The 26651-nt window shown below is 41.8% G+C and overlaps 2 protein-coding genes across 9 annotated transcripts in view; one reads left to right on the top strand and one right to left on the bottom strand.

Annotated features, from left to right (window-relative positions):
- si:ch211-222n4.2 (uncharacterized protein LOC101885505 homolog) overlaps nucleotides 1-8104 on the top strand; it is a 10796-nt gene extending 2692 nt beyond the window's left edge. The window contains exons 2-7 of one of the 3 annotated variants that reach the window (XM_010877920.4): nucleotides 4585-4632; nucleotides 4793-4922; nucleotides 5496-5715; nucleotides 7410-7507; nucleotides 7817-7867; nucleotides 7945-8104. In XM_010877920.4, coding sequence (XP_010876222.2) covers nucleotides 4585-4632; nucleotides 4793-4922; nucleotides 5496-5715; nucleotides 7410-7507; nucleotides 7817-7867; nucleotides 7945-8080 — 683 coding nt within the window. In that variant the 3' untranslated portion in view covers nucleotides 8081-8104. Of the gene's footprint in view, nucleotides 1-4584; nucleotides 4633-4792; nucleotides 4923-5495; nucleotides 5716-7409; nucleotides 7508-7608; nucleotides 7687-7816; nucleotides 7868-7944 lie in introns of those variants that run through there. The other 2 variants (XM_010877921.4, XM_020053585.2) reach the window with 2 other exon arrangements.
- Nucleotides 7867-26651, bottom strand: med15 (mediator complex subunit 15). 6 transcript variants are annotated; one of them, XM_010877924.5, is made up of 18 exons: nucleotides 26424-26651; nucleotides 25630-25717; nucleotides 25460-25511; nucleotides 23776-23802; nucleotides 23516-23680; nucleotides 22759-23111; nucleotides 17159-17419; nucleotides 16898-16999; nucleotides 13827-13931; nucleotides 13162-13283; nucleotides 12904-13031; nucleotides 12592-12726; nucleotides 12447-12510; nucleotides 12295-12361; nucleotides 10548-10708; nucleotides 10288-10454; nucleotides 9009-9107; nucleotides 7867-8749 (listed from the first exon to the last, which is right to left on the bottom strand). In XM_010877924.5, exons 1-18 carry the CDS (start codon nucleotides 26558-26560, stop codon nucleotides 8613-8615), a joined length of 2370 nt encoding a protein of 789 aa, XP_010876226.2. In that variant the 5' UTR covers nucleotides 26561-26651; the 3' UTR covers nucleotides 7867-8612. The 6 variants fall into 6 exon arrangements, with proteins under 6 accessions (XP_010876226.2, XP_010876224.2, XP_010876225.2 ...); XM_010877922.5 differs by having other exon boundaries at nucleotides 12904-13034; nucleotides 26424-26647; XM_010877923.5 differs by having other exon boundaries at nucleotides 12904-13034; nucleotides 22759-23108; nucleotides 26424-26647.

Raw genomic sequence — 26651 nt, 5'->3', positions numbered from 1 at the left:
CTAGTCAGTCAGTACGATACATTCGCTCTTCTTGGCCGGCTCCGCTTACCTGGTTTGACTGGTTGAGCCAGTGCCAAAATACAGTATGACACACTATAAGCCAAGTGGTTGCATAGTGACAATTTTGAATTAGGTATAATAAAGGATGTTTTTTCATGGGGGGAGGTGGTGGGGTAAAATATATATTTACAGAACGGACAAGCGTCTCTATTATATGGCCTTTGCACCTTACACCTCACAGAGATTTCTATCCAATTAAAAGCCCCAAACCAAACCTTTGAACTAACTTCCAGCTCACATAGGTCCTAACCCCCTGAAAATAGTTTTTATAAGAGATTGGGAACCCCTCCATCTAATTTTCACATTAACGTAAGAGGTATTAGAAGCAATAACGCATTTGTGGCCCAGCTAGTGACAGGAAATTGTGCTCAAGTTACAGGAGATTTTAATGCGAAACACAGATTCTACACTTAAACTGATTTAATGTAGTGATGCATCGATCAATTGTTCAGTTATCTGAATTAGATTATATATCACCAATCTGCTGCTCTTCCTTTCTATTGGCTAAGATCTCTGATGTAAAACACAAGCCAAAAGTTTTCACATTCTTTTTTTACATCAGTGTTTCTTAAGAGCCCTGAGGAAAACCCCATTCTGGAGAGATCTAAAACATGCAGGGCAGGCGCCCAGGAGGGTTGAAAAACACTACCTACCAAACCTGGGGTTGTCCTCAGGGCTATACAGTCACCAGCCAGGCTGGGGTGGTCCTCAGGGTTCTACAGTCACCAGCCAGGCTGGGGTTGTACTCAGGGTCCTAAAGTCACCAACCAGGCTGAAGTTGTCCTCAGGGCCCTACAGTCACCAACCAGGCTGAAGTTGTCCTCAGGGCCCTACAGTCACCAGCCAGGCTGGGGTGGTCCTCAGGGTCCTAAAGTCACCAGCCAGGCTGGGATGGTCCTCAGGGTCCTAAAGTCACCAGCCAAGCTGAGGTTGTCCTCAGGGCTATACAGTCACCAGCCAGGCTGGGGTGGTCCTCAGGGCACTAAAGTCACCAGCCAGGCTGAGGTTGTCCTCAGGACCCTAAAGTCACCAGCCAGGCTGAGGTTGTCCTCAGGGCCCTACAGTCACCAGCCAGGCTGGGGTTGTCCTCAGGGCCCTACAGTCACCAGCCAGGCTGAGGTTGTCCTCAGGGCCCTACAGTCACCAGCCAGGCTGAGGTTGTCTTCATGGTCCTTAATTTGCCAGGCAGACTGAACACTCACAGTACATAGTATTGTCAACCACTTCTTGGAGACGTAACTAACAACACATCACTTACCATCCTTAACAATGATGAGACCTCTCACTTACACCAATAACACATCCACCACATCCTTGACCTCATCCTTCATTCCCCTGACTTGGCCTCAATACTGCATCTTTATCATGAACTCTCAAATGAGGTTCAGCTGTGCAGCAGTTATCAAGGGAAATGCATTGCTCTGTTTGTCTCTCATTTAGTTTGCTAAACCAATGGTTTGTTTGCAAGCTGGGACTTCAAATAGGTGATTATTTGATTGTTGTTCCTCTTTAAATGTTTTGCTCCGCTGTCAAGAGGGTGAATGCTAAAGTGTTTTGTGACAACTAGCGGGGCCAGCCTCTCCCTTCCCTTCTCCAGTGTTTGTGCTTGGCGAGAGTCTGGCCTGCTCCTAAAGATAATCCATGCAAAGGCTCTGGTCTGGGGAAATTTAATTTCTGCAAAGCTGGCTAGGTGCCAGAAACAGGGTGACTGTGTGTGTAGGCACCATTTTGTTGAAGCTCCAGAACATGAGTTTGGCCTTGTTCAATTACTGAAAAGGCTTTAAAAAAAGATGTGAGAACAGAAGGGTTGAGGAAAACTATTTAAAACTTCGATAACCATGCAATTTAAAAGCACAAAATTGTCAGATGATCATAATTTAAAGACATCCTCACACATTTGGGCACAACTTTTTTACAAAGCAGGTAACCAAATTATCAAGGTTACAATCAGCCACCTCATGAAGTGCAGTCAATAGACAATGAAGTGGTGTGCAAAAACTCCATGATTGTTATTAACACTGTATCCAAGGACCTTTTGCGTCTGGAAATTTTGCCATTCGCATTTTGTCAATTCTGTGAGTTTCAAAGAGACAGTTTAATGGATTGCGAATGTTTTCATAGTCCTATAAATATTTCATATCAGTCACACACATGAAAATGATTGCTCAACTACAACAGGAAGATAACATTATTACCATTATGTTAGGTTAAGTGTACCTATTTAGCCCTCATACCCTTTAAGCCCACTACCATCTTGGGATTGAAATCGATTAGAGAAAAAATATACTTTTGTAATGTTTAATTTATGTATGTTTCCCTCATTTGTTTACTTTGTAAAGAAACAGATGCCATAGGTGTTTTTGATTGCATTATATTATGAGAACAAATGTTTTATTTAGAAGTGTCTGGGGAGAGGGAAGTCTGGGCATCTCTGCTTAGACTGCTGCCCCCGTGACCCGGAAGTGGAAGATGGCAGAAGCTTCCCATTATGGGAACATGTTAACATGAAAATGTGCAAAACGAATGCCCCTGAACAGAAGATATTTAAGCCATTATAACAGAGGACGAAGAGGGATCAGCATGTTAATGTCAATCTAAAAAAGTGTCTCATTGACTGCTATTTAGAGAACTTGTTGTTGTTAAGCTTCATTGCATGTGTTGCATTTTTTAAGGGAGATTGTTCAGCTCGAATGCATGGTAGATTTGCGTATTAATGAGTGTTAATACCACCAATCTAGTGGGCTCCTTGTGCACATGGAATTTGTTCATTGCACAGCAGCTGATAGATAAGCCTTCCCTATATTACTGGTGAATGATGCCGTCAAAGTTGACGAATGCAATATTTCTATTAGTCTTTTTAATTTTTTTGTATTGATGACCATTCAAATGTAATATGAGCCAATGTCAATGATCAGTTGCGTGAAGTTCAAGTTAATGTGTCCACAATTTCAAATATATTTCTGAGCATTATTTTAACACAAAATCTGGACATGGGGTTATTTGAATCACCCATGGGCTTATTGGGTACATTTGGTACCCATTAAGCTCAATGCAGTGCAGTCTTTTCACATATTTTATGAAATGTCTTTACCTGGCATGTGTAAATTCATAAAACTTTAAAATGAGAGATTAGTATTTAATTTTACCTTGTTTTGTAGAAATTGTTAAGATTAGATTTGGTGGGCTTAATAGGTATGTGTACCCGAGTGGTTGAAATGGTGTATTTGTTAACTTTTTGTTGGACTGTTGAAGGTTTATAAGTGTGACAAACACATAACTTGAATGAATAAATATGTTCAAACTATAAAACCATAATGCCTATGAGAGAAACCACCTCCTCACACTCCAATCCACCCCTATTGTCATGTTTTATTAGTCACCTTGGCCTTTCATAAGAAACGTTCCTGTACATGAGAGAGAAGGGCTGGATTAGATCAGAGGTCCTGTAAATTAGGTTTGGGTGTATGCTTGGATTCATTTGGTTTATGGTTCCCTTGACTTGCCTACAATAGGACTCATTGTGGTGGTTTAGGCACCTGTGGGCTCAAATGAAGTAGAAGGCCAGAGAGTGTGTTCCTTCTTGCATATAAGCATTCTAATCTAGACTTCCTGGTTGAGCGAGTAGTGTGATAAGAAACCGAATGGCATTAAATGTTGTCTTTAACTGTGCAGAATCTACTGAGAGTTGCTGTGCTGAAGCAGGGCCTTAATCACAAATTAGATCCCCCGGAATGGAGGAGCTTAAGTCCAGTGCAATAAGAATCCTGTTTTTGGTTGCTTGCTCATTGCTCAAGACCACACAATAATCCAACAAATCAAGTGGAGGATGAGACTAATGCTTTTTCTACATAGGTTTCATTAATAAACCATCAAAAACATGTAGGCTAAAAGTATTCAAATCACAATGCATGCATCCAGTATAGTGTTAGTAATGTCAATACATATTGACCACATGATTTTGATAAATCAGTGGCTTGGGTGTGAGAAAAGTGCTTTGCAAATTAAGTAATTACTGATACTAATGTGACAGTTTTGACAGTTTGTGTATACAGTTGGGGCAGTGTTTTCCATATTAGGCCATCAACAATATATTAAATCAAGGCTCTTCAATATTGCAGTTAAGTCCCTGAATTGTTTGGATGAACTCCGTTGATTAATTGTTTGATACTTACAGTATATTGGCCTACAGATGTGTTTTCAGTGTGAACAAATGTGTATGTGTATATATATATATATATATATATATATATATATATATATATATATATATATATATATATATATATATATATATATATATATACATATATATATATATAAAAACAGTAGGGGGTTCTGCAATAGGCTCAGCATATTTGAGGATCTTTGGCATGAAACGGTTTGAGAAAAGGATTTCTTGGACCCATATTAAAATAGCTTTTTTCCAGACGGCAGTAGATGTACAGTATGCTGCTGCCCCCTGTCAGACATCTAGTTGTCTGTCACCTGTTCTGTCATTTTCACATTGCATCTTGAACGTTATAGAGCTGCAGTATAAGCTGATCATGGAGCCTTCAAAGTATTGCAGAGAAGGTAGGCTTAAATCATCTTTTACATCTTTTACATTTATGCTGCAACCAATTGGTTGTAACTAATTCTCTAGGGACCAAGAACGGAAAGGATCACATCCCATGATACAAATCAATGCATATGGCAGATTACTACTTGCTGGGGTCAAATGTTTCTACCTGAGGTATTTCTTCAGGATCAAGCTGCAGGAATACAAAACTACAGGCACAGTGCAGTGAGAACCAGGCACAGAGGGGGGTCTACCGAGAGCAGTCTTTAGAAGACACATGCCCATCTCAAGATCCAGGGGTCAGGTAAGCATCCATATATACCTGCATTTATACCTCTACACAGAAGTGTTCAAATGAACGCTAATTCCCACCATGTTAAGATACAAATCAGAGTATAATGTTTGTATAAATGCAAACCCAAATTAACAGCATTTTCATGTCATTACGACCAATCTGCTGCATTACAGGAATGGTTGCTATGATACCACATCAGAATCTTCATCTCCACAGGTCCAGACTCATTTACCAAGATCAGCCATTCTGATGAGTCACAATAGCAAAGGTGTTTCGTGCACCAAGTAGCAGTATTTATAGAGTTTGACAAGCATGAAAACTTACTTGGCTAGATAACTGAGCTATATGAAACAACACAACACTGAATATGTTCAACTAAAGGTAGCTAGACAGCTACTGTTGCTGAGTTTGTAACATGAGTTTTCACAAGAGGTTGTTAGTTAACTAATCAATCATATTTTCAATAGACATCACATTACAGAAGATTTCTAATGCAAATGAGGTCTTATTAATCTCACTGAGTCTCCTGTAGCGTGCATAGGCCCTAATGTTGTCTACAAATGTTGTTTTACCCCACGGAAGCACCATAGCCCCAGGCGCTACTGTGGCTCACGTCTACAATGAGGCTGCCCGAGTAGCAAGGCAAGAACACAAGTCAGGGATATGGGGAGGCCTCATCACATCTCTCAAGCCCCTCCGAATCCACAGAGACTCATCCCACCCCCCCCGACCCGCCACCCTGCCAGAGTGTGAAGCCATCATACGGCAGCTCTACAACGCCAACCGCCTTCAGTCTCAGGAGGTCAGACCGTTAACCTTTCATAAATCTTATCTTTCACATCAGTGTGCAGGGAATCTGATGGGAAACCTTTGTTCGCCAATTAAATTGTGAAAAATGTTTTTTTTACATAGGTTTGCATTGGTTTAATCTGCATAACATACCATCCAATAATCTTCCAAAACACCTTTTTCTCTGCATTGGCGTGAAAATGTTTCATAAGTGACTTCTAACCTTATGAATTAATAGTTCATCACAGAAATTATTTTTACCAATTCAACATTTGGAAGCAGTATGACCCACAATGCTGTCTATATGTTTATGAGAGAAATTAGTTGGCATTTGATGTCCGCAATCATTATCTCGGAATGAGGGGGTGGAGCATGAGTCCCGTTGAAGCAGGGAAGCAAGGCTGTCTGCCTCAAAAACCATGAAGTTAGTTATTTTGCTGGAGATCGGAGTTAACACACTTTTACATTTCATAAGTCTTAAAAATAATAACACTCTAGATCACCAAATCAGTCATTAAAATGGTATGGGCACATTTGTCTAGAACACATCCATATATTTATCGTCATGACAAAGTATATATTTGTTGTAGTTCAAATGTCCTCTGTACAGCGTGCCTTCATAGTTTACAACTACTTTGCATGCTGATATTTACTAAAAAGTTATGCGGATGGTGTTCTGGGGGATCTCCTCCCAGACCTGGATCAGGGCATCATTGAGCTCCTGTGACAGTCGGTGGTGCTATTTGGCGGCGTTGGATGCACTGGTACATAATGTCCCAGAGTTTCTCAATTGGATTCAGGTCTGGGCAGCGTGAGGGCCAGTCAATGGTATCAATGCCTTCGTCATCCAGGAACTGCCTACACACTCAGGCCACATGTGGCCAGGCATTGTCCTGCACCAGGAGGAACCAAGGGTCCACTGCACCAGGGTAAGGTCTGACGATGGGTCTGAGGATTTCACCCCAGCATTCAGGGTACCGTTGGCCAGCACATGGAGGTCTGTGTGACCCTAAAAGGATATGCCTCCCCAGACCATCACTGACAAACCACCAAACTGGTCATGCTGGATGGTGTTGCAGGCAGCATAAGGTTCACCATGGCGTCTCCAGACTCTTTCATGTCACATGCTCAGTGTGAATCTGCTCTCATCTGTGAAGAGAACGGGGTGCCAATGGTGGACCTGCCAATCTAGTGTTATCTGACAAATGCCAATCGCTGGGCGGTGCTGGGCTGTGAGCACAGGTCCCACTAAAGGATGTTGGGCCCTCATGCCTCCAGTTTGTTTCTGACAGCTGGGAAGGATAAGGAGAGAACAATTGTCTGTGGCCACCACCTACAAAACCACTCCCTTTTTGGGGATTGTCTTGCTGTTGCCTCTCCAGTGTACCAGTTGTCACTTTCATTTGCACCAAAACAGGTGACACTTTTCACAATCGCTTATGATTCCTAACTGGACAGATTGATATCCCTGGTGTTAAACTGTGATGATTACATGTTCCCTTAATTTTTTGAGCAGTGTAGCTACCAAGGTAAAAAAAAAAAAATTCTACCCAGCCCGCCTGTCCAGAGAGAATAACATTAGAGGTTTGTACTTGAGTCAGCAGATTGTAACACATTGCTTGTGTGTTGCTAACAAAAAAAACATTGCACTAGTTAGTTATTCCGTGTGTTGTCTGAGGCATCTCTTTCCCCGATTGTTTCATGTAGATTACACGTGTGAAGTCTGTCCTCCGAGGCGTTGTGTTCAACAAAATCACTCAAGAGAACCAGATAATGACAAAGGATAACCTTGCTGACAGCACCAGGTAAACAGTGGTCAAACGATCTTCATACTCTTAACCTATGTCTGGAGCCTGCAGGTTTTCTGCTCTACCACATCATTAATTGCACACACCTTGTGTCACAGATCTAAATACGTCCCTGATTATATGCTTGCAATGAAAAAACAGAGTGGAGCTGGCTGATGTCTAGAGTTAAGTTTAAGGGCTTTAGTGATTGCATATGTGCAGCAAGTGACAGAATACTTTTGGACAAATGTAGGCATTGGTTTAATGATTTAAATAAATGGACAAAGAAATACTGGTAAATTGTTCATTATTTGTTTTCCCTCTTAGCAAGGCCGATGTAGTGAAGTTTCCCCAACTAGTACCACTTCCCAAGAGAATGTAAGTGAATCTTTTATTTAATATGAATAAACATTAATCTTGCAGTTTAAAACAATCTCTCTGAATACCCTTTCCAGGTCTGGGAACCAGGCCGGTGTGACCGAGAAAGTCGTCCTCCCATCGATCAAAAAGAGCCTGAGCTCCAGCATTGCAGACAAGCAGAAGAGGACGCAGGCTGTACAGAGGAGCAGGTTGAGGAGAACAGTGCATTGAGAGACAAACCACACAGCAGGCCCAGCCAGCATTACCAAACTCCAGCTTCTCTCACCAAGATCAGGATCAGCACAGATCATCACCATTGAAGGACTACATTTACAGCTGACTTAACTTTAACATTCAATCGATATACATTTATTAGGGAGAAATAAAAAGTATGTTGGTTGTGCCGTTGTTGTTGGCGGAATTGCTTCTTAACAGTTAAAAATGATGGGGATGCGTCTACGTTCATTAGGGAAAAAACAGGAGAACAGAAAAGTATTTATTTATGACAGAAAGAAAAATTCCCCAAACAAGAATACATACTTGAAAGCTTTACACGGCAAAGTAATCAATTTTTTGTTATAATTTCTTTTCACCTCAAATCTCTAGAAAACCCATCCCAAAAGCCTCAGCAGCACACCCTAGTGATAGGGAAGAGCAAATGCTCCATGGAGACAGCCAACTCCTTCCAGCTCACTCAGTCTTTATGATAAGTTATGTTGTCCCCCCCCAAAGGTTTGATGGTGAGGTGATGTGAGGCTCTCCCCTACGCTGCAGATAGACAGGCTTGTCTGACACTCTGTGCCCAAGTATTGAGCAGTGCAGTCACTGAGTGCTTGTCTGGGAGTTGAAGGAGCTTGGAGGTCATATTTCTATGAACGTTTTGTAGGAAGGGGTTAGCACCTGGAGGAGAAAAAAAGGATTCAAAATCATTACTGGTAGTTGTTTTGCTGAATAAACATTTTGTGACCAGTCTCGATGCAATGAGACACTGTGCTGAGCTACTTCACACAACGCTTTAAAAGGACTCCCAGGGACAACCCTTTGCAGGACTCCTAGGGCCACAACCTGAGTAAGATGATGCAGATGCACTTCGCTGTGGGGCCCAAGACCACTGAGCCACCCGGGAGTCCCCATTACATTTGACTAAAATTTGTCTTACCATACACTTGGCCATCGTCTGCCCACTGAGGGCTCTGGTCAGGGTAGTCTGCAGGGATGCTGAGCTGGAGAGGAGGCACACTTGGCAGATTCTTATCATCTGGAAGGATAAAACAGATAAAAGCATTAGACATCGGTATTTTAAGACGGTGGGATTTCACACAGCATTCAACATCCTTACTTGTTACCTATGTACAGAATTAACCCTAAAACATGTGGTTCAGTTTAAAAAATATATAACAAAATGAAACATACACTTGGAAAAGATATCATGGGGAGTTTTGAAATGTAGGCTATGCAGGAATATTACGGAGTTCTGAGTGGGAGGTCAGATTCATATCAGTGTCTAGTCCACTTCACACAGCATTAGCTATTATATGTGGCCAGTAGTATGTCACCACAACCCACTTCCCTAAACAGCACCGCTTCAGCCAAAAGCCAACCATCTCACTAACCTTAATACCTTATCTTCTCTCTTCAGATATAACAATGTGTTTATTTTGATTAATATCTTTGTAAGTTACATTATTAATAAACCATAAGGTTGGGTTTTAGGATGAAGTAGCCTGCACCCAGATACGCTGAGCAAATATAGCTGGAGATTTTTTGATTTGACAGTTCTGGTTGCCTAGTGATGGACATGCTTTATACCAAGGAAAAGCCACTTCAGTTTACAACTATGTCTGAAGTGGGTAGTTAATCATGTCCTAGGCAGTGAGACTTTTATACAGCAAATGACATTTAGTCAAGCTATTTAGCTAGCTAGGTACAGTAATGACAATCCAGTGAAATAAAGGACCATGGGCCATGCACATAATATTGTTGCTTAATCAAGGTAAATCTAACCTATGTAGGTTGAAATACCCCTCCATAAATACCTGTTATTTTTGCAAAATCATTTGTTTCTAATTATACAACATTTAAAGGGCATTACTGTCACCGCAATATTGGAATGGGCAACATTCCGGATTTAGAAACAGGGTGCATTCGTGTGTATGGTAAGAGGCCAAGTTCATTATTCAGTATTTTTTACATAATGTGTTCTCAAATACAAGCTTTTATAAAAAGGCACCAGGAATTCAGACTTGAAAAAAAAATCTGTTACCAGGTTACCCCAGAAATGTAAATGAGATGTAAACATGCATCAATGTAAGTAAGCTGTGAAGCAGTTATTTTCAAATACAATATATCTTTGGGCTAACTTGCCCTTATACAGTGTAGACATGCATCACTTTGACAAAGCACCCCAGCTGAATGTAGTCGCCCAGCCCCGAACTCACCTAGTTTACAGATGAGGTGCACAGTGCCATTGTTACTGCAGAACGACGGGTCCAGGTTGACCAGGAACTTGGTGTTAAGGCGGGCCACCTCCCCTTGAAGGATGTTAGGGATGGTCTGGCGGTCATCCTCCTCATGTTTCCTCTTCCGGGCTGCTATCACAGGCCCCCTGCGGGGTGGAGAATAGATGCACATGGTTTTCGGGTGGCAGACTCACTATTTTGCAACTGAACTCTTTAACAGACTTTCTATATGAACTCACGTGATAGGGGGCCCGTGGATGGCTGTCATGGCAGGGGCAAAGGTACGGTACAATGAATGATTGAAGACAGGCGAGCGGATGTTTGCCATGACGGCATCCAAAATTGGCTGACACAGGTACTGCTGCTTGGTACAGGGAACAGGTGGAGGAGGCGGCGTCGGCTAGAACAGATTTAGGAACAAGAAACCAGGCAAGCCTAGTTCAGCCAGCCCGCAATAGAAAGCACTGATTGTGGCTGCCCTCTCAAAATTCGAACGCAGGTCGGCCACGTGAAATGCTGTGTCTTTAACCACTACAACATTGTTTGCCAGGTGTCATTATCGCATATTGACATAATATAATATTGTCCTGCATTAACATCATGTCAAGTTTCATTAGACACCATTAACCATCATGTTATACTGAGTAACGTTTCTTATTCAGTTTACCTCCAACACAAATAGTATATGAACTGCATGACATTTGCCACTGGCTGTTTTAAAAACATATTAGCCAGTAATATGTCGCTAGACACCATTACGCATTGTGTTAAATTTTGTAACGTTTCTTAGTAATTTTACCATCACCACATACAGCATCTATTAACTCTATGGCTTTTGCCACTGGCCGTTTTAACAGCTTATTAGCCATTCGTGAATCACATTGATAGAATAACTAGTGTATCAATATAGGTGACTCTAACAGACTTTTACATCAACTGAAAAGACGAGAGAATCGTGTAGCCAGCGAAGTGTTTGACTATCCTGAAGAAATAGTCGGAATATAACAGTTAACTAGTGATGGCCGTTCTTCTAGCAGCAGGATATTATGCTAGCAGCGCTAACTCAGATTTTCTTTTTCAAAATAAAAGCCATCATTGAACTATATAAGGCGATATAGTTAACAATCTTGTCTGTGATTTTATGTTTAATGTCCGTTCCAATGTTGTTGCTGTCTGTTGTTTTTTTACATACTAGATTGTTAACTATATGGCCTTACATATTTCAATTATGGCTTTTATTGTGACAATGAAGAGTGCTGCCAGCATAATATCCTGCTGCAAAAATAACGCTAATGAAGCCTCATTTGGCCATCACTACAGTAAACAGTTTCATTTTATGCTTCCCATAGCTACAGAAGGTTGTAGCCAGCTAAGTTTTGTTTTATTCTGAATAAATCCTATTTTACCACTGGCTGTTTTAACAGCTAATTAGCCATTCGTGAATGACATTGAGTATCTATCAATATAGGTGACGATATATTTATAACTGACTTTTGTCAGGTGAAAAGACGAGAGAATCGTGTAGGCAGCGAAGTGTTTGTCTATCCTGAACAAATCCTAATATCCACCAGAACTGATTTATTTTAGGCTTCCTATAACGTAGCTAGTGAAGGTTATAACCAGCAAAGTCTTTGTCCTGAACAAATCCTAGGCATAATGTGTTTAGGCAGATACAGGAGTCAAACAAAGGAGATGTCGTTCCGTAGCCTGCGTCTCTTACCACTATGCTATTTAACAAGGGGTAGTAAGTCAGTCAGGGAACGACGGACTCACTCACTCACTCAGTAAGAGACATTCACTCTTCTAGGCCGGCTCTTAATATACAAAATAGGAAACCCTTTGTTAAGTAGTTGCCAGGATTAAGATTTTGACCGTTCACTTAACATATAACCTTTATGAATTTACCACAGAAAGACATTGGGAACCAAACATAAATAGAGCAGCGTTAATGTGCTCAATAGTTAAAACACGTGGTGTCAAGCTTACAACAGCCATGTCGTTCTTCAGTTTCTCCAGCGCAATCTCACACTTCTGTAAGGTCCTGAGAGGACACCTGCAAGTCAGATAAAATGTAATAACTGCTGAGACAAACACAGACAGGCACTGACACACTTGAATAAACCCTTGTATTGTTTCACCTTGTGTTTGGGTCAGTGAGAATGTTCAGCAGGCTCTTCATTTTACTCAGGTCCTTTTTCCTATCTGTTCAGAACACAACACCTTTTAGTGAGTGGGAACAGCCAAGATCAGACAATAAATAAAGAGCGCGTCGTGAGCGCATACCTTCATTTTTGTCTATCTTGTTGATCATCCTGCGCAGGGGCTCAATGTATTTGGAGAGCTGCTTGAGTTTCTCCATGTACTGCTGGTCCTCCAGCTGAGAGGCCCCGGCTGGACTCATCACTGAACTGGGGTTCCCTACACATCAGCATACAGCCATGCAAGACATTGATCAGAACCCTGTTATGGGGACACTGGGAATAGGCCGGACTGACCTTCTGAAACGTGGCCTACTGGGACATTCAAAACAACATCCCACATGAAGCCAATTAAGAATGCTAGCTATAATAAGGAGGTGAGAAGCTAGGACAGTACCTGGGGTATTGAGAGGTCCTGGAGAAGGGACGCCATAGTTCTGGGGGGTGCGTACATTTCCTGGGCTATGTGAGGGCTGGGGGGATGGGCTTGGCTGAAAGCCCCCTGGTGACGGTGTGGGACCAGAACTGCTGTGAGGAACACAATACAAAGGGGCCGTTGACACCAGGGAATGACAAGTCAAGGCTCCAGCCGAAATCCGACTCTAGAATCTCATAGTGTAGTCAGTAAGACAGCGGGTGTGTCATATTTGCTCACCTGACTGAGTTGGGCTGGGAGGATGGGGGCTGTGGCGATGGCTGTGGTTGTGGAGGAGGGGGCATGGACTGAGGCGTCAGAACCTGTACCGGCGACGGCGATGGCAGTAGTGTATGCTGAACCAATGAACGAGAAAAGAAAAAAGGGGGCTGACACCAGACACATTTCAAGCAGAGACCCCAGCACATCTTTAGCTGGTTGGATGCCGGTACCATCCAACAATCCTCAGCCATTACGCCCAGCAAGGCCTCAGTGCCTCGTGAAGAAGCTGAGGGGGAAAAAATGTTTCTTATTGGTACTTACCAAACACCACTACAAATACTGGCCCCCTGTCCTAACACTGAAAGAAATAATACACTAGAATTCCAACAACATCTATAAACATACCCTTTGTCCATTCCAAATGGGAAAGTTCAGCTCATTCCATAAATCCACAGAGGTGTATTATGACTCAGCATGAGATCCTACGTTCATTATCAGGTCTAATTCCATTGTTTTTTGTAAGGAAGGGGGGGTGGGGGGGGTATTGGAGAACTGCACTGAGGGGCGAGGTTGGCATGACGAAGCACACCACAGGGACACGGAGTTAGGTCTGGTCACCATGGGGGGTCAGGTCAGGGTCAGAGTAGAAAGACTGCCTGGTCACTCTACCCTGGCGTAAATACCTGTGGCAGCTGCTGTCCTCCCATGGTAGCAGAGTTTGAAGTTATGGCGGGGTTCGGGGCAGCACGGGGCAACCGGGTTGTATTTGGCATCCCAGGGCGAGCCATCTTGGAGGAGGACAAAGGGGACAACAGACATGTCACAAGCAAAACAAGAAACGCAGTGCATCAGCGGAGATGAGGCGCATGCACACACAAGAGGCAAAACTCTACACATGAAGACGAGCATAAACACACTCATTGGCACATAGATCTTCAACCCTAGATAGACGCAGCCAGGCAGTGTTGACAATCATACGGCCCTGGCTTCGGGGTCAGAGATCACATAAAGAATGGTTGCCATGACAAAAGCCTGCCTTGGCCAGTGAGAACATGCTCCTTCTCTACAAGGCCAAACCATGCAGTTTGTATGTACAGGAGCTAAACATCTGTCAACTGATTAAAATAACAATGCAAAAGATGATGTATGTAGCTCTTGTTTAATCTAGAAACAGTTATATTTTTAACCCCAGTAAGAGTCTCAGCAGTGATTCCCCAACTGCAAATGTAACAATTTAATGAGCGTTTGGGGGTCCTTTAATGATGCCTTTGCCTCTAAGAGTAGTGCAGGTAGATCCAGAACCTGAGTTGAAGGTGATAGACAAAATAGGTTTTACAGACTGCATTGTAATTGAAGAAAGTGGACATAAATCTGCTGTAATAGTGGAATTATATTAATTACTTCACCGCTGTTTTGATTGGCTGTAATATTTGCCTATTGATTTCCGCCATTTCCGGCTGGTGGTAAATTCTACACAAGCAAAAACATACATCATAAAGTCTGAAGCTAGTAGGCCAAAAAACAGAAAGTAAAACACTTAAGCAAATGTTTCTACAGCGTTAGAGGGAAGTGGTAGGTGGGGGAGGAAGGAGATTTGGTTTGAATGCAGGTGGTCGCCTAGCATTCAAAATGTCTAACACCATTGAAGAATTGGTCTTTTCAGAACAGCGTATGCATGCAGCTGCAGCGTGAACAACACATGCAGGGCGGACAAGACATTCTGAAGTAGCTTTAGGTTACAATAAAGTCATTTCCCTCAGCAGCCCACCCGTGGGTTTCAATCTGAGAAAAATTCCATGGGGAAAAGTAGCAGTGGGGTAAAGAGGTCAAGGGGAATACTAGGTGGGGAAGGAAGTGAGGATTGGAGGGAGTGAATCCTAGCCCCATCACTGTTGCCTGGAGACCAGAGAGAGGTGGTGAACCAGGCCTAAATTCTCAGAAAGCAAGATATATGCAAATGACAAATTCAGTTGATTTCCTGATAACACTAAGAGCAACACTACAACGGCATGGATGTAGCTGAAGTAGTATTGTGACAGTACCCATTGTTTTACTATGACACTGATGCCTGGTTTAGTATCACAACACTTTCTACCACCATGGTACTGAATACTAAAACAATACCAGAAAATAATGGAATTGGACAAAGTCACAAAATGGTATTTGATTCAGAAAAACTCATCAACTGCTCGGTTCAGTCCTTGGGCCTATAAAATCGGACTACATCACAACTTTAGAATATTTTAAAGTACCATTTCTTAAAAGAAAAGAAAAAGCAATTTATACATTAATATGTGAAATAAACAATCATACAATCACATAGACTTCACTGATATAGCTGAATAGCAATAATAATAATCATTTCATTTAAAAGGTGCACTCGAGTCACATTATCAACCCATGGAAATTGCCTCCAAAAACACAGACTAAAAGTCACCTTTTGAAAGTAATGCCACCCTGTCTTTGACCCATCAGAAAATCATTGCATTCAGTTGTGTAGAGAGTCATCTTGGGAGTGGGATGCATTGCTTTCTCTAATGTCACTTTTTTTTTTTCCTCAAAACTAATGATACAGCTGGAACGTGGGACTGAGCTGGTACTATAGCTGTTTCAAAAGAATGACTGAGTATGTGACCTGAGTGCATACTTCATTTAACGGTAAATGTAATGTGAAACTGGCTGAATCAACATGTGTAGCCTATTCACAATACAGGGGAATTAATATTATTCAGTATTAGTGTGTGAATGCATTGAGTTAGCAATTTCAGACTGCAGATGAAATGACATTGCAGATGTATTTATACTGGCGATTGCTAGGAGATGACCTGGTGATCAGAGTTTTGGGCCAGTAAAAGAAATGCACAATACATTGCGCCCTGGAGCAAGTCAACCCAAGTGTTTCTGTAAATAGCACTAGATACGAGTGTCTGCTAAATGACTGATGTGTAAAATGTGTGTGCTGCATGTGTGTGCGAGACACAGGCATTGTTTTTAAAGAGATGCGGGCCAGGCAGATGACGAAACAGTCATTCTGGTTACAATGAGAGGAACATGCAGAATTAATGAATGCTTTAATGATAATCAATGTTGAGTTCATCATGTCAGTAACTAGGGTAGTGAATTAACGCTGATTGTTTAACCAGAAATTCTAGTCTTTCTACTCTGCTCGAGGGGAAAAACATTGTCCAGTCATCCACCTTGACTATGTCCACAGGCCATAAGTGGAGTCAAGGAAACCATATTCAGGTACTAACACCCTGAAACTCGTACGGTGCTGGCCAATTGGATTATCCTTCGCAGGATCCTTACGCTAATCCGCTATGTAATGATCAGTTTCAAAATGTCTCCATGCTGTATCGCATCCATTGGATAATCCAATTTCTGTGCAACAAGCAAGGACAAAGTGGTGAGAACTAAATGCCTGCCACAGCTCAAAAGAAACGAGTCGAGCAGGAACCCACTGACAGACCTGATCCTACTATTCACTGACGACAGACGAGGCAAGGGAAAAATTAAAATGTAACTCTGGTACCAAACCATTTTATATTACCAGAAAAAGATCAGAAGTTTCAAACACGCAACACTACGCAGAAGTATGGTCACAGACACAGGGCAAATCCACAGTAAATTATCCTGCCTTTCGCACGGCATCTGACCCAAAAGTTTATGACCTAGTGTGGTCATTCCAAAGGGGTAAATACGAAAACATGCACTCCGTTCAGTCTCTAGTCAGCCTGCCGTGCTGAGCTCTTACCGGGCCAGGGACCGGTACGGCTTGCTGAGCCAGAGCTACTGCGTGTTGGACTTGCTGCTGCTGCTGCTGTTGCTGCTGTTGCTGCTGCTGCAACACTCTAACCTGGCCGCACACACACAGGGAAGCAAGCAAGCAGAGTGGTGTGTAAAAACAGTATACGATCGGTGGTAAACTTATAGAGGACAACAAAAGGTTGCCATTGTTGTAAACGGTGACCCAAACTTGACGTGAATCTTTTTCTCAACACCACCGCTGCTTTACCTGCAAGGCTTGGTGCTTGTGGTGCTGCTGCTGCTGCTGCTGCTGCTGCTGACCGAGCGAGCTGATGGTCACGTGCTGTGTGGGGGCCATCTGCCCGGCCAAAGAATGTGGGACCATGCCCTGCTGCTGCTGGGAGTGGGGAGGCAGCTGGGCTGCCTGGGGCGGGACCTGTTGTTGCTGGACCATGTGTTGCATGGACTGGGTGTGCTGCTGGAGTTGTAACTGAGTTATCTGTTGTTGCTGGAGCCTTGCCGGGTGCATCTAATGAGAGAGATGGGGGAAGGTACATGAATGCTAAAGGATCATTTGAAGCCTCACACTTGAACCAACTACATGTATTCTAATGCGCCAACATACTGAAATGCCTTCAGCATGTCTACTTCACAATTTAAACTGGCGGCATTTTAAGTACTCGGCAGATGTGACAAACCAACAATCATAATATATGTAAAATAATTTAAATGACATTTATACGCTGCAAAATCAGCTTTGTATGAGATTGTATTTGATTCAATTTCATGACGTAGCGTAAGGCATCGTAGGCCGAATGAATTGATGCAGGTCAATTTAAAAATCACCAACATATCGCTTTGTGAGCAAATACAATCGCTATCAGGTTGTAATTCAAAGACTGTCACATTGTTAGCTGTATCCACCTATACAGAATTGAGCAGTATTTTAGTCAAAATTATTCAAGAACAACAACATACGACTGTGAATGTCAACACAGTTTTAGTGAGAGCACTGATGATTAAAACAAATTTGCTAACGCATCCTTATGACAGTGTTTGTGATTTATTTCAGCTTTTTCACAATCGCTAGGTTCCTTGAGAGAAACACTAGCATGTCAATATTGTCTTGGGTCAGTAAAGATCGTCTCGGACTGCAAATGAACCCAGAGGTACTGAAAACGTACTCCGATGCACAGCTTAAAGCTGAAATGCACAAAAACTTTCTGGTAGACTTTTTTCATTTGTTCTCCACCAAGCAAGTCGATTCTCATCAGCACTTGTCAGAGGCATTTTGTTATATATCAAAAACTCACTGGCCAGTTTTTCCTGTGGGGAGGGTTGTGCAGTGCCAGATGGGTCCTCTCCTGGCCCCGGTGTTTGTTCACCTTTTAAATGTTTATGCTTGACAGCAGGCTATTCAAATCAGTTTTATTTTCTTGCATACTTCCCCTTTATTTTCCCACTAGTTGTATTGATTGCTGAAGCATGTGTTCCTCCTGTGCAATATATGTTAGCCCCAGAAGCCTATGCTTGACCACTGTGTTCACAAAACTGTCACAAAACTGTCCTCAAACCTTGGATCAAGGAAGGTAGCAGTGTTTTGAACGATGTGTACATTTCTATCCTCATACCGCTGCTTCAGATCACTCCCTCTTTTCTCCATTATTTCATACAAGCGTGCCGCACAAGCCCTGAAAAGTGAAGCCAAAACGTCTCGATCGCCCCCTGGTGAGTGGTCCCAGTATAGGTCATAAACCCCGCCCTCCCCATGTTATTCAATGGGACGCGAGACCAACTAAACAATTAAATTACCCTTCAAATATCTTTTTTCCGAAGCTGGTTTCTGTCATTTACTGTAGTTTGTATCACGCTAATGTAAATTCAAGAGATTGTTTTTAAAATAAGTTGGTTTTTAGTTAGTTATTTAATGCTCTAAAAACGGTGGTGTGAAGTCGTGATTCACAGCTGTGATTGACAGCTATCTGAGCCGAGGAGCCACTGAAGCGCCATCCTCCTTTGGAGGACTGAGGAGATTGGAGCTTTACATTAAATCTCTAAATTTCTATAATTGATATAATTTCACATGGACATAATGGGTTGTTCTGCAGTACATTGTGAGGGCGGGGCACAGGGGTGGGGCCGTTGATTTTGCGGCTTTACGGCTTTACTTCCTGCTCGCTACTGTGCATAACTATTGCGCAGAACTGGTCCCAAGATCGCTATCTGCGCAGACGCAAGTCCAAGATGTCAGCGCCGTATCGGGACACTGGCGGCTTCAGTTTTCACCAATGGAAAAGAGCGAATGGGCGTCATCCATTTTTTTTTACAGTCATGATTTCACATGCAAGGATGCTGTCAGTCTCAACAGACATCACACATGAAAATATCGTCCATGTCAGAGGAAGGAATAGTGTGTTTCTCTCCACTTAGTGCAGAGCTTAAGTAAGGACAATGTGATGAAGACAAGGGAAGAGTTGGTGCTGAAAAATAATTAATCTTGTTTGGGAAAGTTTCCAGAGAGAAGTCAAACTAATGTAACATGCAAAACCTGTAAGACAGTGGTTAAAACAACACACGGCATCAATAGCAACTTATTTCAACATTAGACAGCGCCATAGGGACTTGCACTAAAAATGCGTGGCAAAGAAGTCTCTTGAACAAACCAAAAATAGATTGCAAACCCAGCACAGACCAGGCAAAGAATCATCAATAATCAGGGGTGCTGGAAATGTTTTGACAGGGGTGTGGGATATCTTATTTTAATGGGCATATTAGTAAAGATGGTAATTTTATTCTAAATATGCATAGTCATACAAATATACTACGAATTGATGTGGATAATCCCTCTTGAAAAAGCAGATCAGAGACATTCGCAAACAACATTAAAATTGCAGTAATCAAAAATCAGTCTGGAAAAAATAGCCCATAGAATACTAAAGATAATGTCCTAACAAAATTATCCTAATTAGCATTTTAAACTGTAGCCTACTCAACTGGATTGTTAGCATTTTTTCTGTTAAAATGTTTTACAAATCAGATCGCTTTCAATAAGACCTGCAAAATCCAACATCTCATTGCAGTGTCATTTTCATTAAGTTAGGAAAACGCATTAGAGCGTGGAAATTCAATTGCAACAGGTGGCGCTGTTTCTCACTTTTCACATCTGAATTATGTGAACCACATAGCGGGTAACGCCTTTGAAAATTAAATGCCAAATGGCTTTTTATTAACATTTTAATACTGACAGTGAATGTGCATACCAGCACATAAAAAAAATTATGCAACTGACTGAAATAATGCAGGCAAATGTGGAAAATGAAAATGTAATGTGGCGTCCCAATAACATTTGAATAAAGTTAACTAAACGCTTCCACAGTCGCTAACCTGGCTGAATTCTTAGAAGAGGTCTTTTAGGGAATCATGGACACATCCTCCAGTCTTAACAGGCCAGATGGTCCCTCTCCTTTTATCAACACACAGTTCAAAAGCCAGCAACCATGATGGTATGTGGTGCATTAGTTCACATGGCATGGGTGACTTGCACATCTGTGAAGGCACCATTAATGTTGAACAAAATATACAGGTTTTAGAGCAACATATGTTGCCATCAAAACATATTTTTCAGAGAAGGCCTTACTTCAGAAAGACAATGCCAAACTACATTCTGCACGTATTTCAAAAGAGGGGCTCCATAGTAAATGAGTACGGGTGCTAAACTGGCCTCCCTGCAGTCCAGACCTATCACCCATTGAAAACATTTGGCATATTATGAAATGAAAAATACGACAAAGGAGACCCCACTGTTGAGCAGCTGAAATCCTACATCATTGCAAGAATATGAAAACATTTCAACACAGTGGTAAACACGCCCCTGTCCCAAATTGTTGCTGGCATCAAATTCAAAATGGGCATGTATTTTTACAATAACAAAAATTCTCAGTTTCAACATTTGATATGTTGTCTTCATACTATATAATATAAAAAAAAAGGAATTTATTTATTTGCATATCATGGCATTCTGTCTTTATTTCCATGCACAACTATTTTGGAAACCAGGGTGAATGTCCAAATGTGCATTGATTTCCACTAAATTGCTAAAGAATTCTCACAAAATGCCTTACACTACATAACTGTCCAACATTCTATGAAGGTACAGAAATGTGAAAATAACCAAATCTACAGTGGGGAGAACAAGTATTTGATACACTGCCGATGTTTTCCTACTTACAAAGCATGTAGAAGTCTGACATTTTTATCATAGGTACACTTCAACTGTGAGGGACGGAATCTAAAACAAAAATCCAGAAAATCACATTGTATGATTTTAAAATAATTAATTTGCATTTTATTGCATGACATAAGTATTTGATCACCTACCAACCAGTAAGAATTCTGTCTCTCACAGACCTGTTAGTTTTTCTTTAAGAAGCACTCCTGTTCTCCACTCATTACCTCTAATAACTGCACCTGTTTGAACTAATTACCTGTATTAAAGACACCTGTCTACACACTCAATCAAACATACTCCAACCTCTCCACAATGGCCAAGACCAGAGAGCTGTGTAAGGACATCAGGGATAAAATTGTAGACCTGCACAAGGCTGGGATGGGCTACAGGACAATAGGCAAGCAGCTTGGTGAGAAGGCGCAATTATTCGAAAATGGAAGACGTTCAAAATAATGGTAAATCTCCCTCGGTCTGGGGCTCCATACAAGATCTCACCTCGTGGGGCATCAATGATCATGAGGAAGGTGAGGGATCAGCCCACAACTACACAGCAGGACCTGGTCAATGACCTGAAGAGTGCTGGGACCACAGTCTCAAAGAAAACCATTAGTAACACACTACGCCGTCATGGATTAAAATCCTGCAGCGCACGCAACGTCCCCCTGCTCAAGCCAGCGCATGTCTAGGCCCATCTGAAGTTTGCCAATGACCATCTGGATGATCCAGAGGAGAAATGGGAGAAGGTCATGTGGTCTGATGAGACAAAAATAGAGCTTTTTGGTCTAAACTCCAGTGGCCATGTTTGGAGGAAGAAGAAGGATGAGTACAACCCCAAGAACACCATCCCAACCATGAAGCATGGAGGTGGAAACATTCTTTGGGGATGCTTCTTTGCAAAAGGACAGGACGACTGCACCGTATTGAGGGGAGGATGGATGGGGCCATGTATCACGAGATCTTGGCCAACAACCTCCTTCCCTCAGTAAGAGCATTGAAGATGGGTTGTGGCTGGGTCTTCCAGCATGACAACGACCCAAAACATACAGCCAGGGCAACTAAGGAGTGGCTCCATAAGAAGCATCTCAAGGTCCTGGAGTGGCCTAGCCAGTCTCCAGACCTGAACCCAATAGAAAATCTTTGGAGGGAGCTGAAAGTCTGTATTGCCCAGCGACAGCCCTGAAACCTGAAGGATCTGGAGGTCTGTATGGAGGAATGGGCCAAAATCCCTGCTGCAGGGTGTGCGAACATGGTCAAGAACTACAGGAAACGTATGATCTCTGTAATTGCAAACAAAGGTTTCTGTACCAAATATTAAGTTCTGCTTTTCTGATGTATCAAATGCTTATGTCATGCAATAAAATATAAATTAATTACAGTTTAAGTGTACCTATGATACAAATTACAGACTTCTACATGCTTAGTAAGTGGGAAAACATGCAAAAATCGGCAGTGTATCAAATACTTGTTCTCGCCACTGTATGTGAGTGACTGCTAGTTAAAAATGTTTACAAAGGGCGTCATGTTGTTACAGTGTGCACATTATAATGTTTTTAAACAAGATTCCATATTGCTAAAATGCTGTCAGTTCCACTTTGATGTGAAAGTGGTATACTATCCTAGTGGGGCTTTGGAGATTATACCTGGTTCTGTTGTTGCTGATTTGGGGCCTGCTGCTGCTGGTTTTGGTGCTGCTGTTGGAGCTGCTGGTTCTGATTGTGTTGCTGCTGCTGCTGCTGCTGCTGCTGCTGTAACTGTTGGAGCTTCAGCTGCTGCTGGACCTGAAACTGCTGCTGCATGGCAGTCTGCTGCTGCTGTTGTTGTTGTTGCTGTATGGCAGTCTGCTGCTGTTGTTGCTGCTGCTGTATGGCAGTCTGCTGCTGCTGTTGTTGTTGTTGCTGCTGCTGCTGCTGTTGTTGCATGGCTGTCTGCTGAAACTGCTGGAACTGAGCCTGCTGTATCTGCATCTGCATCTGCATCTGCACTGGACCTCCTACTACAGGGAGGATGTGAACAAAACAAACACACATCCACCTGCTGAAAACTTCGGGAAAGTCCCGGAGGAAATGCTTTACACCTGAGCCTCGCTACGGATGTGGACAGACACAAAAATAGAGTTGTGGAGCAGCGCATGTCAGCCAAGTTGTGTGGGTGGAAATCCCACTCAGAGCTCTCCACATCCTTCCCCATGCTCCAGTGACATTGTACCTGCTCTGCTGCCCCTAATCTCTGGTTACATGATCTGAGCCGCACTAAGAAACATGAGTTGAAGGTCCCCAACAGAAAATCAGATGTCATGACTAGTAGGCTTTTTATCCAACTGTTTGTATGGGCTAATAGGCAACGTTCCAAAATAAACATAAGGTACTAAAAGTTAAAAAGCTTGAGAAATTCACTCACTCGCTTGAGGATTTCCAGTCACTCCTGCCATGGTATGCTGGCCCATTTGGATCTGCCCCATGGTCCCCATGCCACCCATTGGTGCCCCAGGTGGTCGAGGCCCCATGCTGATGGAGCCTGCAACCCCTGGAACACCTGTCAGAGTTGTCAGGGCATTCATGGGATCTGGAAAATATCAGACAATATGTACAATAATATAGGCGGGCGGATATATTGTTCCAAATGTATTAGAGTATATAGAGGATTAGACCAACATTTACCTGGGCCCCCTCCTTGTGCTTTTTTATCTGAAAAACAAAACCACAGACAATTACAAAACTCAACATGATATTTGTATTTTTTTGGTACATTTTATTTACACATGAAAAACCATGCCCTGTATTACAACAATAAAAACATACAATATACACAAAACAGATTTTAAAACATGTTAACCTTAGCTTACACACTTCACTGTAAAATCTTCATTCAACAACTCCAAGAGTGGGGGGCTTAGTAGTTAAAGGAAAGGTTTGCTATATTTGAACCTGTGGCCTTTTGTCCATTATTTAGCCTATCCCTGGACTGTGGAGACATTATTTGTTTTGGAATTAGATTTGAGATTTTTCTATTTTTTATTTTTAAACGAAGGCTCTCCTGACTACAGTGAAAGTGAACGGGACTACCAATATAACATTCAAAATGATATGATACATTTAGTTTTCCAAAACGGGAGGGCCATGGCATATTGATATAGGTCTCTGTATGTTCTCTGAAAACAATTTGTGCCAAAAAGAGGCATTGGATCAATGGTTATCGCTGTTTATTCTTTCTGGATAACGTGTTGTATTAGCTAATGCCGCGCAGCTAAATCTGTTTACGAGGAGACTATCTGGTCGAAGGCTTTGTTTACAAAACTAGCCCACGTTAGCTAGTAGTGTATTAACGTCTGTTAACCAGCAGCAAATACAATTTGGCATTTTTGTTTGATAAACGATGGAACACAGAATATTGCTTGCCTGAACCAGCCCACTATTTTGACGGCAATGCCAACAGGTTTGAGCCAGAGTATTCAGACCAGGAATTTGAAGCAATGTATAAGAGGAGAGCTGAAGAAGATCCGCAATTACCCTGAGGCCTGGGCAAGAACTTTGGGGAACTTTTGGTGTCCTTGCCAGAGGTGCAAGCAGATGCCTAGCAAGGAGGAGAGTTTGTGCTGTAAGAATTGGGATTTATTGTTACCTAATGCAATCCTTTATTATGATAACACATTATGATCACCTGTACGGACCTAATTTGACTGCTGGCTCAATCTCGTTGCAATATATCGTTTTATATAAACTTAGATGTTTCTTTCTTTCTTTTGATTGTTAATGGGAGAAAACAAATTAAATTATTCCAAGTAACATTCATGTGTTGTCAAATTAAAGAAGAGCACATGCTCTTTAAAACCAAGTTAACTTGTAATTTGGTTTTGGATTCTGTTTGAAATGTGTGAGAAAATTATAATTTAATTTTGAGAATATTCAGTAAACAACAGCAGTATTCTAGAATTCTATTGGGGTTTAAAGGGGGTCTAAATTTAGATTTTCCAGAAGAACATACAGAGACTGTCAATAAACCCCTGGCCTTCCCGTTTTGGAAAAACGAATGTATCATATATTTTCAAATGCTATGTCGGTTGCCCCGTTCACTTCCATTGTAGCCCAGAGAGAGGCTTGCTTAATAACAATAATAAAAGCATATCAAACAAACTCAAAACTGTAATCATTTGAGAAAGAGAAAATAAGTTCCAAAGTCCAGATTTATGCTTAATAATCTGAAAAAAGGCCCCAGGTTCAAAAATAGCAAACCTTTGCTTTAAGGAAGGTTTTACCCATCTTGGAATGAGCCTGGGGTACCGCTGGTACTAGCCAGTCCTGTATGCTGTACCTAAATAGTAGGACAGATATGAGGGGTACTCACGTATGTCTCTGAAGTGAATGATCAATCTTGCCACTAGGGACAAATATTCTTCCTGTTCAGAAGGAAATAACCACACCAATGACCATTTCTCCTAAGCTAAATAATAACAAATACACACATGAAACTTTTTGACAATTATTAGGTGTTCCAGAATTAAAACTTTTACTCACTCTATTTTTTGCTTTTACATAAACATGGTTTTCCATATCATTGCTGGACTTGGTATGTGCAGTACCAGCCTTTCTCATTGCCTCCTCACTGAAAAAGAGAAAGGGATTAGTTGAGATCGAATCAATGTTGAGATTTGATCGATTTTGCCTGCTGTATTGCGGGAGCTAATATAAGGTAAAATATTTCACTCCTGACAGATTTTAAACCAATGATAAGCAGGAATAACACCGGGGTCTGTTGTGGCTAGAACTGTCAATAGCTAGCCGAGCAATCTAATAGTTAGGTAGGTAACTAACTTTGGGTCTAACCATTAGAGTATGCACAAATCAGGCAAATATAGGTTTAAAACCTCTGTGAAAACTACTATTACGTTACGAGGGAAGAAAACACAGGAAGGATAGCGATTTGGCTTTGCTGGGCAGGTTGTTTAGCAAGCTAACCATGTAGTAACTACGTAGTAAGGAAATCTGAGAAACCAAACCTCAAGACGGCTAAAAACAAAAAACGTATGACTTTATTTAATGACAGCTAACTACATTAACTCCGATTATGATTTCGTGGTTAGCTAACTCAACTCAGTATTGTTACAGTACGTTAGCTACAATAAGCTAACTGGCTAACTAATTTGCTAGCTAGCTAGCTAGCTACTGTACTGTATCCCGTCGGATTTCAGAGCACTGAATAAGTTGTGGTTAGCTAACCACGTTAGCTAGTGTGTCGTTATAGCAGCTAACTAAAATATAAAAAGCTGTGCAACATATAAAAACAATGTTTAAAAACAAAATTGCCTCACATTTGTGCAACAACTTTCTGTCTGAATGCTGGGCTCCTCCAATCACTGTCTGGTCCTGGAACCTCCATTGCAGACATCGTTTTCAGAGTCAGACAAGCGGCAAATGTACGGTTCGCTTTTTCCAGCACGGAAAACATGAACCATAGAGATAATTAGAGGGCCTGTGCTAGTACTTAGAAATGACTTTGCCACAAGCAGCACGGCAAATAATAGAGCCAGGTCTTCTAG

Source organism: Esox lucius, chromosome 14, assembly GCF_011004845.1.
Source record: "Esox lucius isolate fEsoLuc1 chromosome 14, fEsoLuc1.pri, whole genome shotgun sequence".
In the NCBI taxonomy this organism is placed as follows: domain Eukaryota; kingdom Metazoa; phylum Chordata; class Actinopteri; order Esociformes; family Esocidae; genus Esox; species Esox lucius.
This window is presented reverse-complemented; position numbering and strand designations above follow the sequence as displayed.

What these genes read in the sequence shown, in the direction of transcription:
- med15 (XM_010877922.5), bottom strand. Translation starts at nt 26,560, where the DNA reads ATGTTTTCCGTGCTGGAAAAAGCGAACCGTACATTTGCCGCTTGTCTG. An exon ending in CATTCACTTCAGAGACATAC is followed by an intron (nt 23,803 to 25,459) that starts GTGAGTACCCCT and finishes TTTGTTTTTCAG; the next exon opens with ATAAAAAAGCACAAGGAGGG. An exon ending in AGACGATGGCCAAGTGTATG is followed by an intron (nt 8,750 to 9,008) that starts GTAAGACAAATT and finishes TTTCTCCTCCAG; the next exon opens with GTGCTAACCCCTTCCTACAA.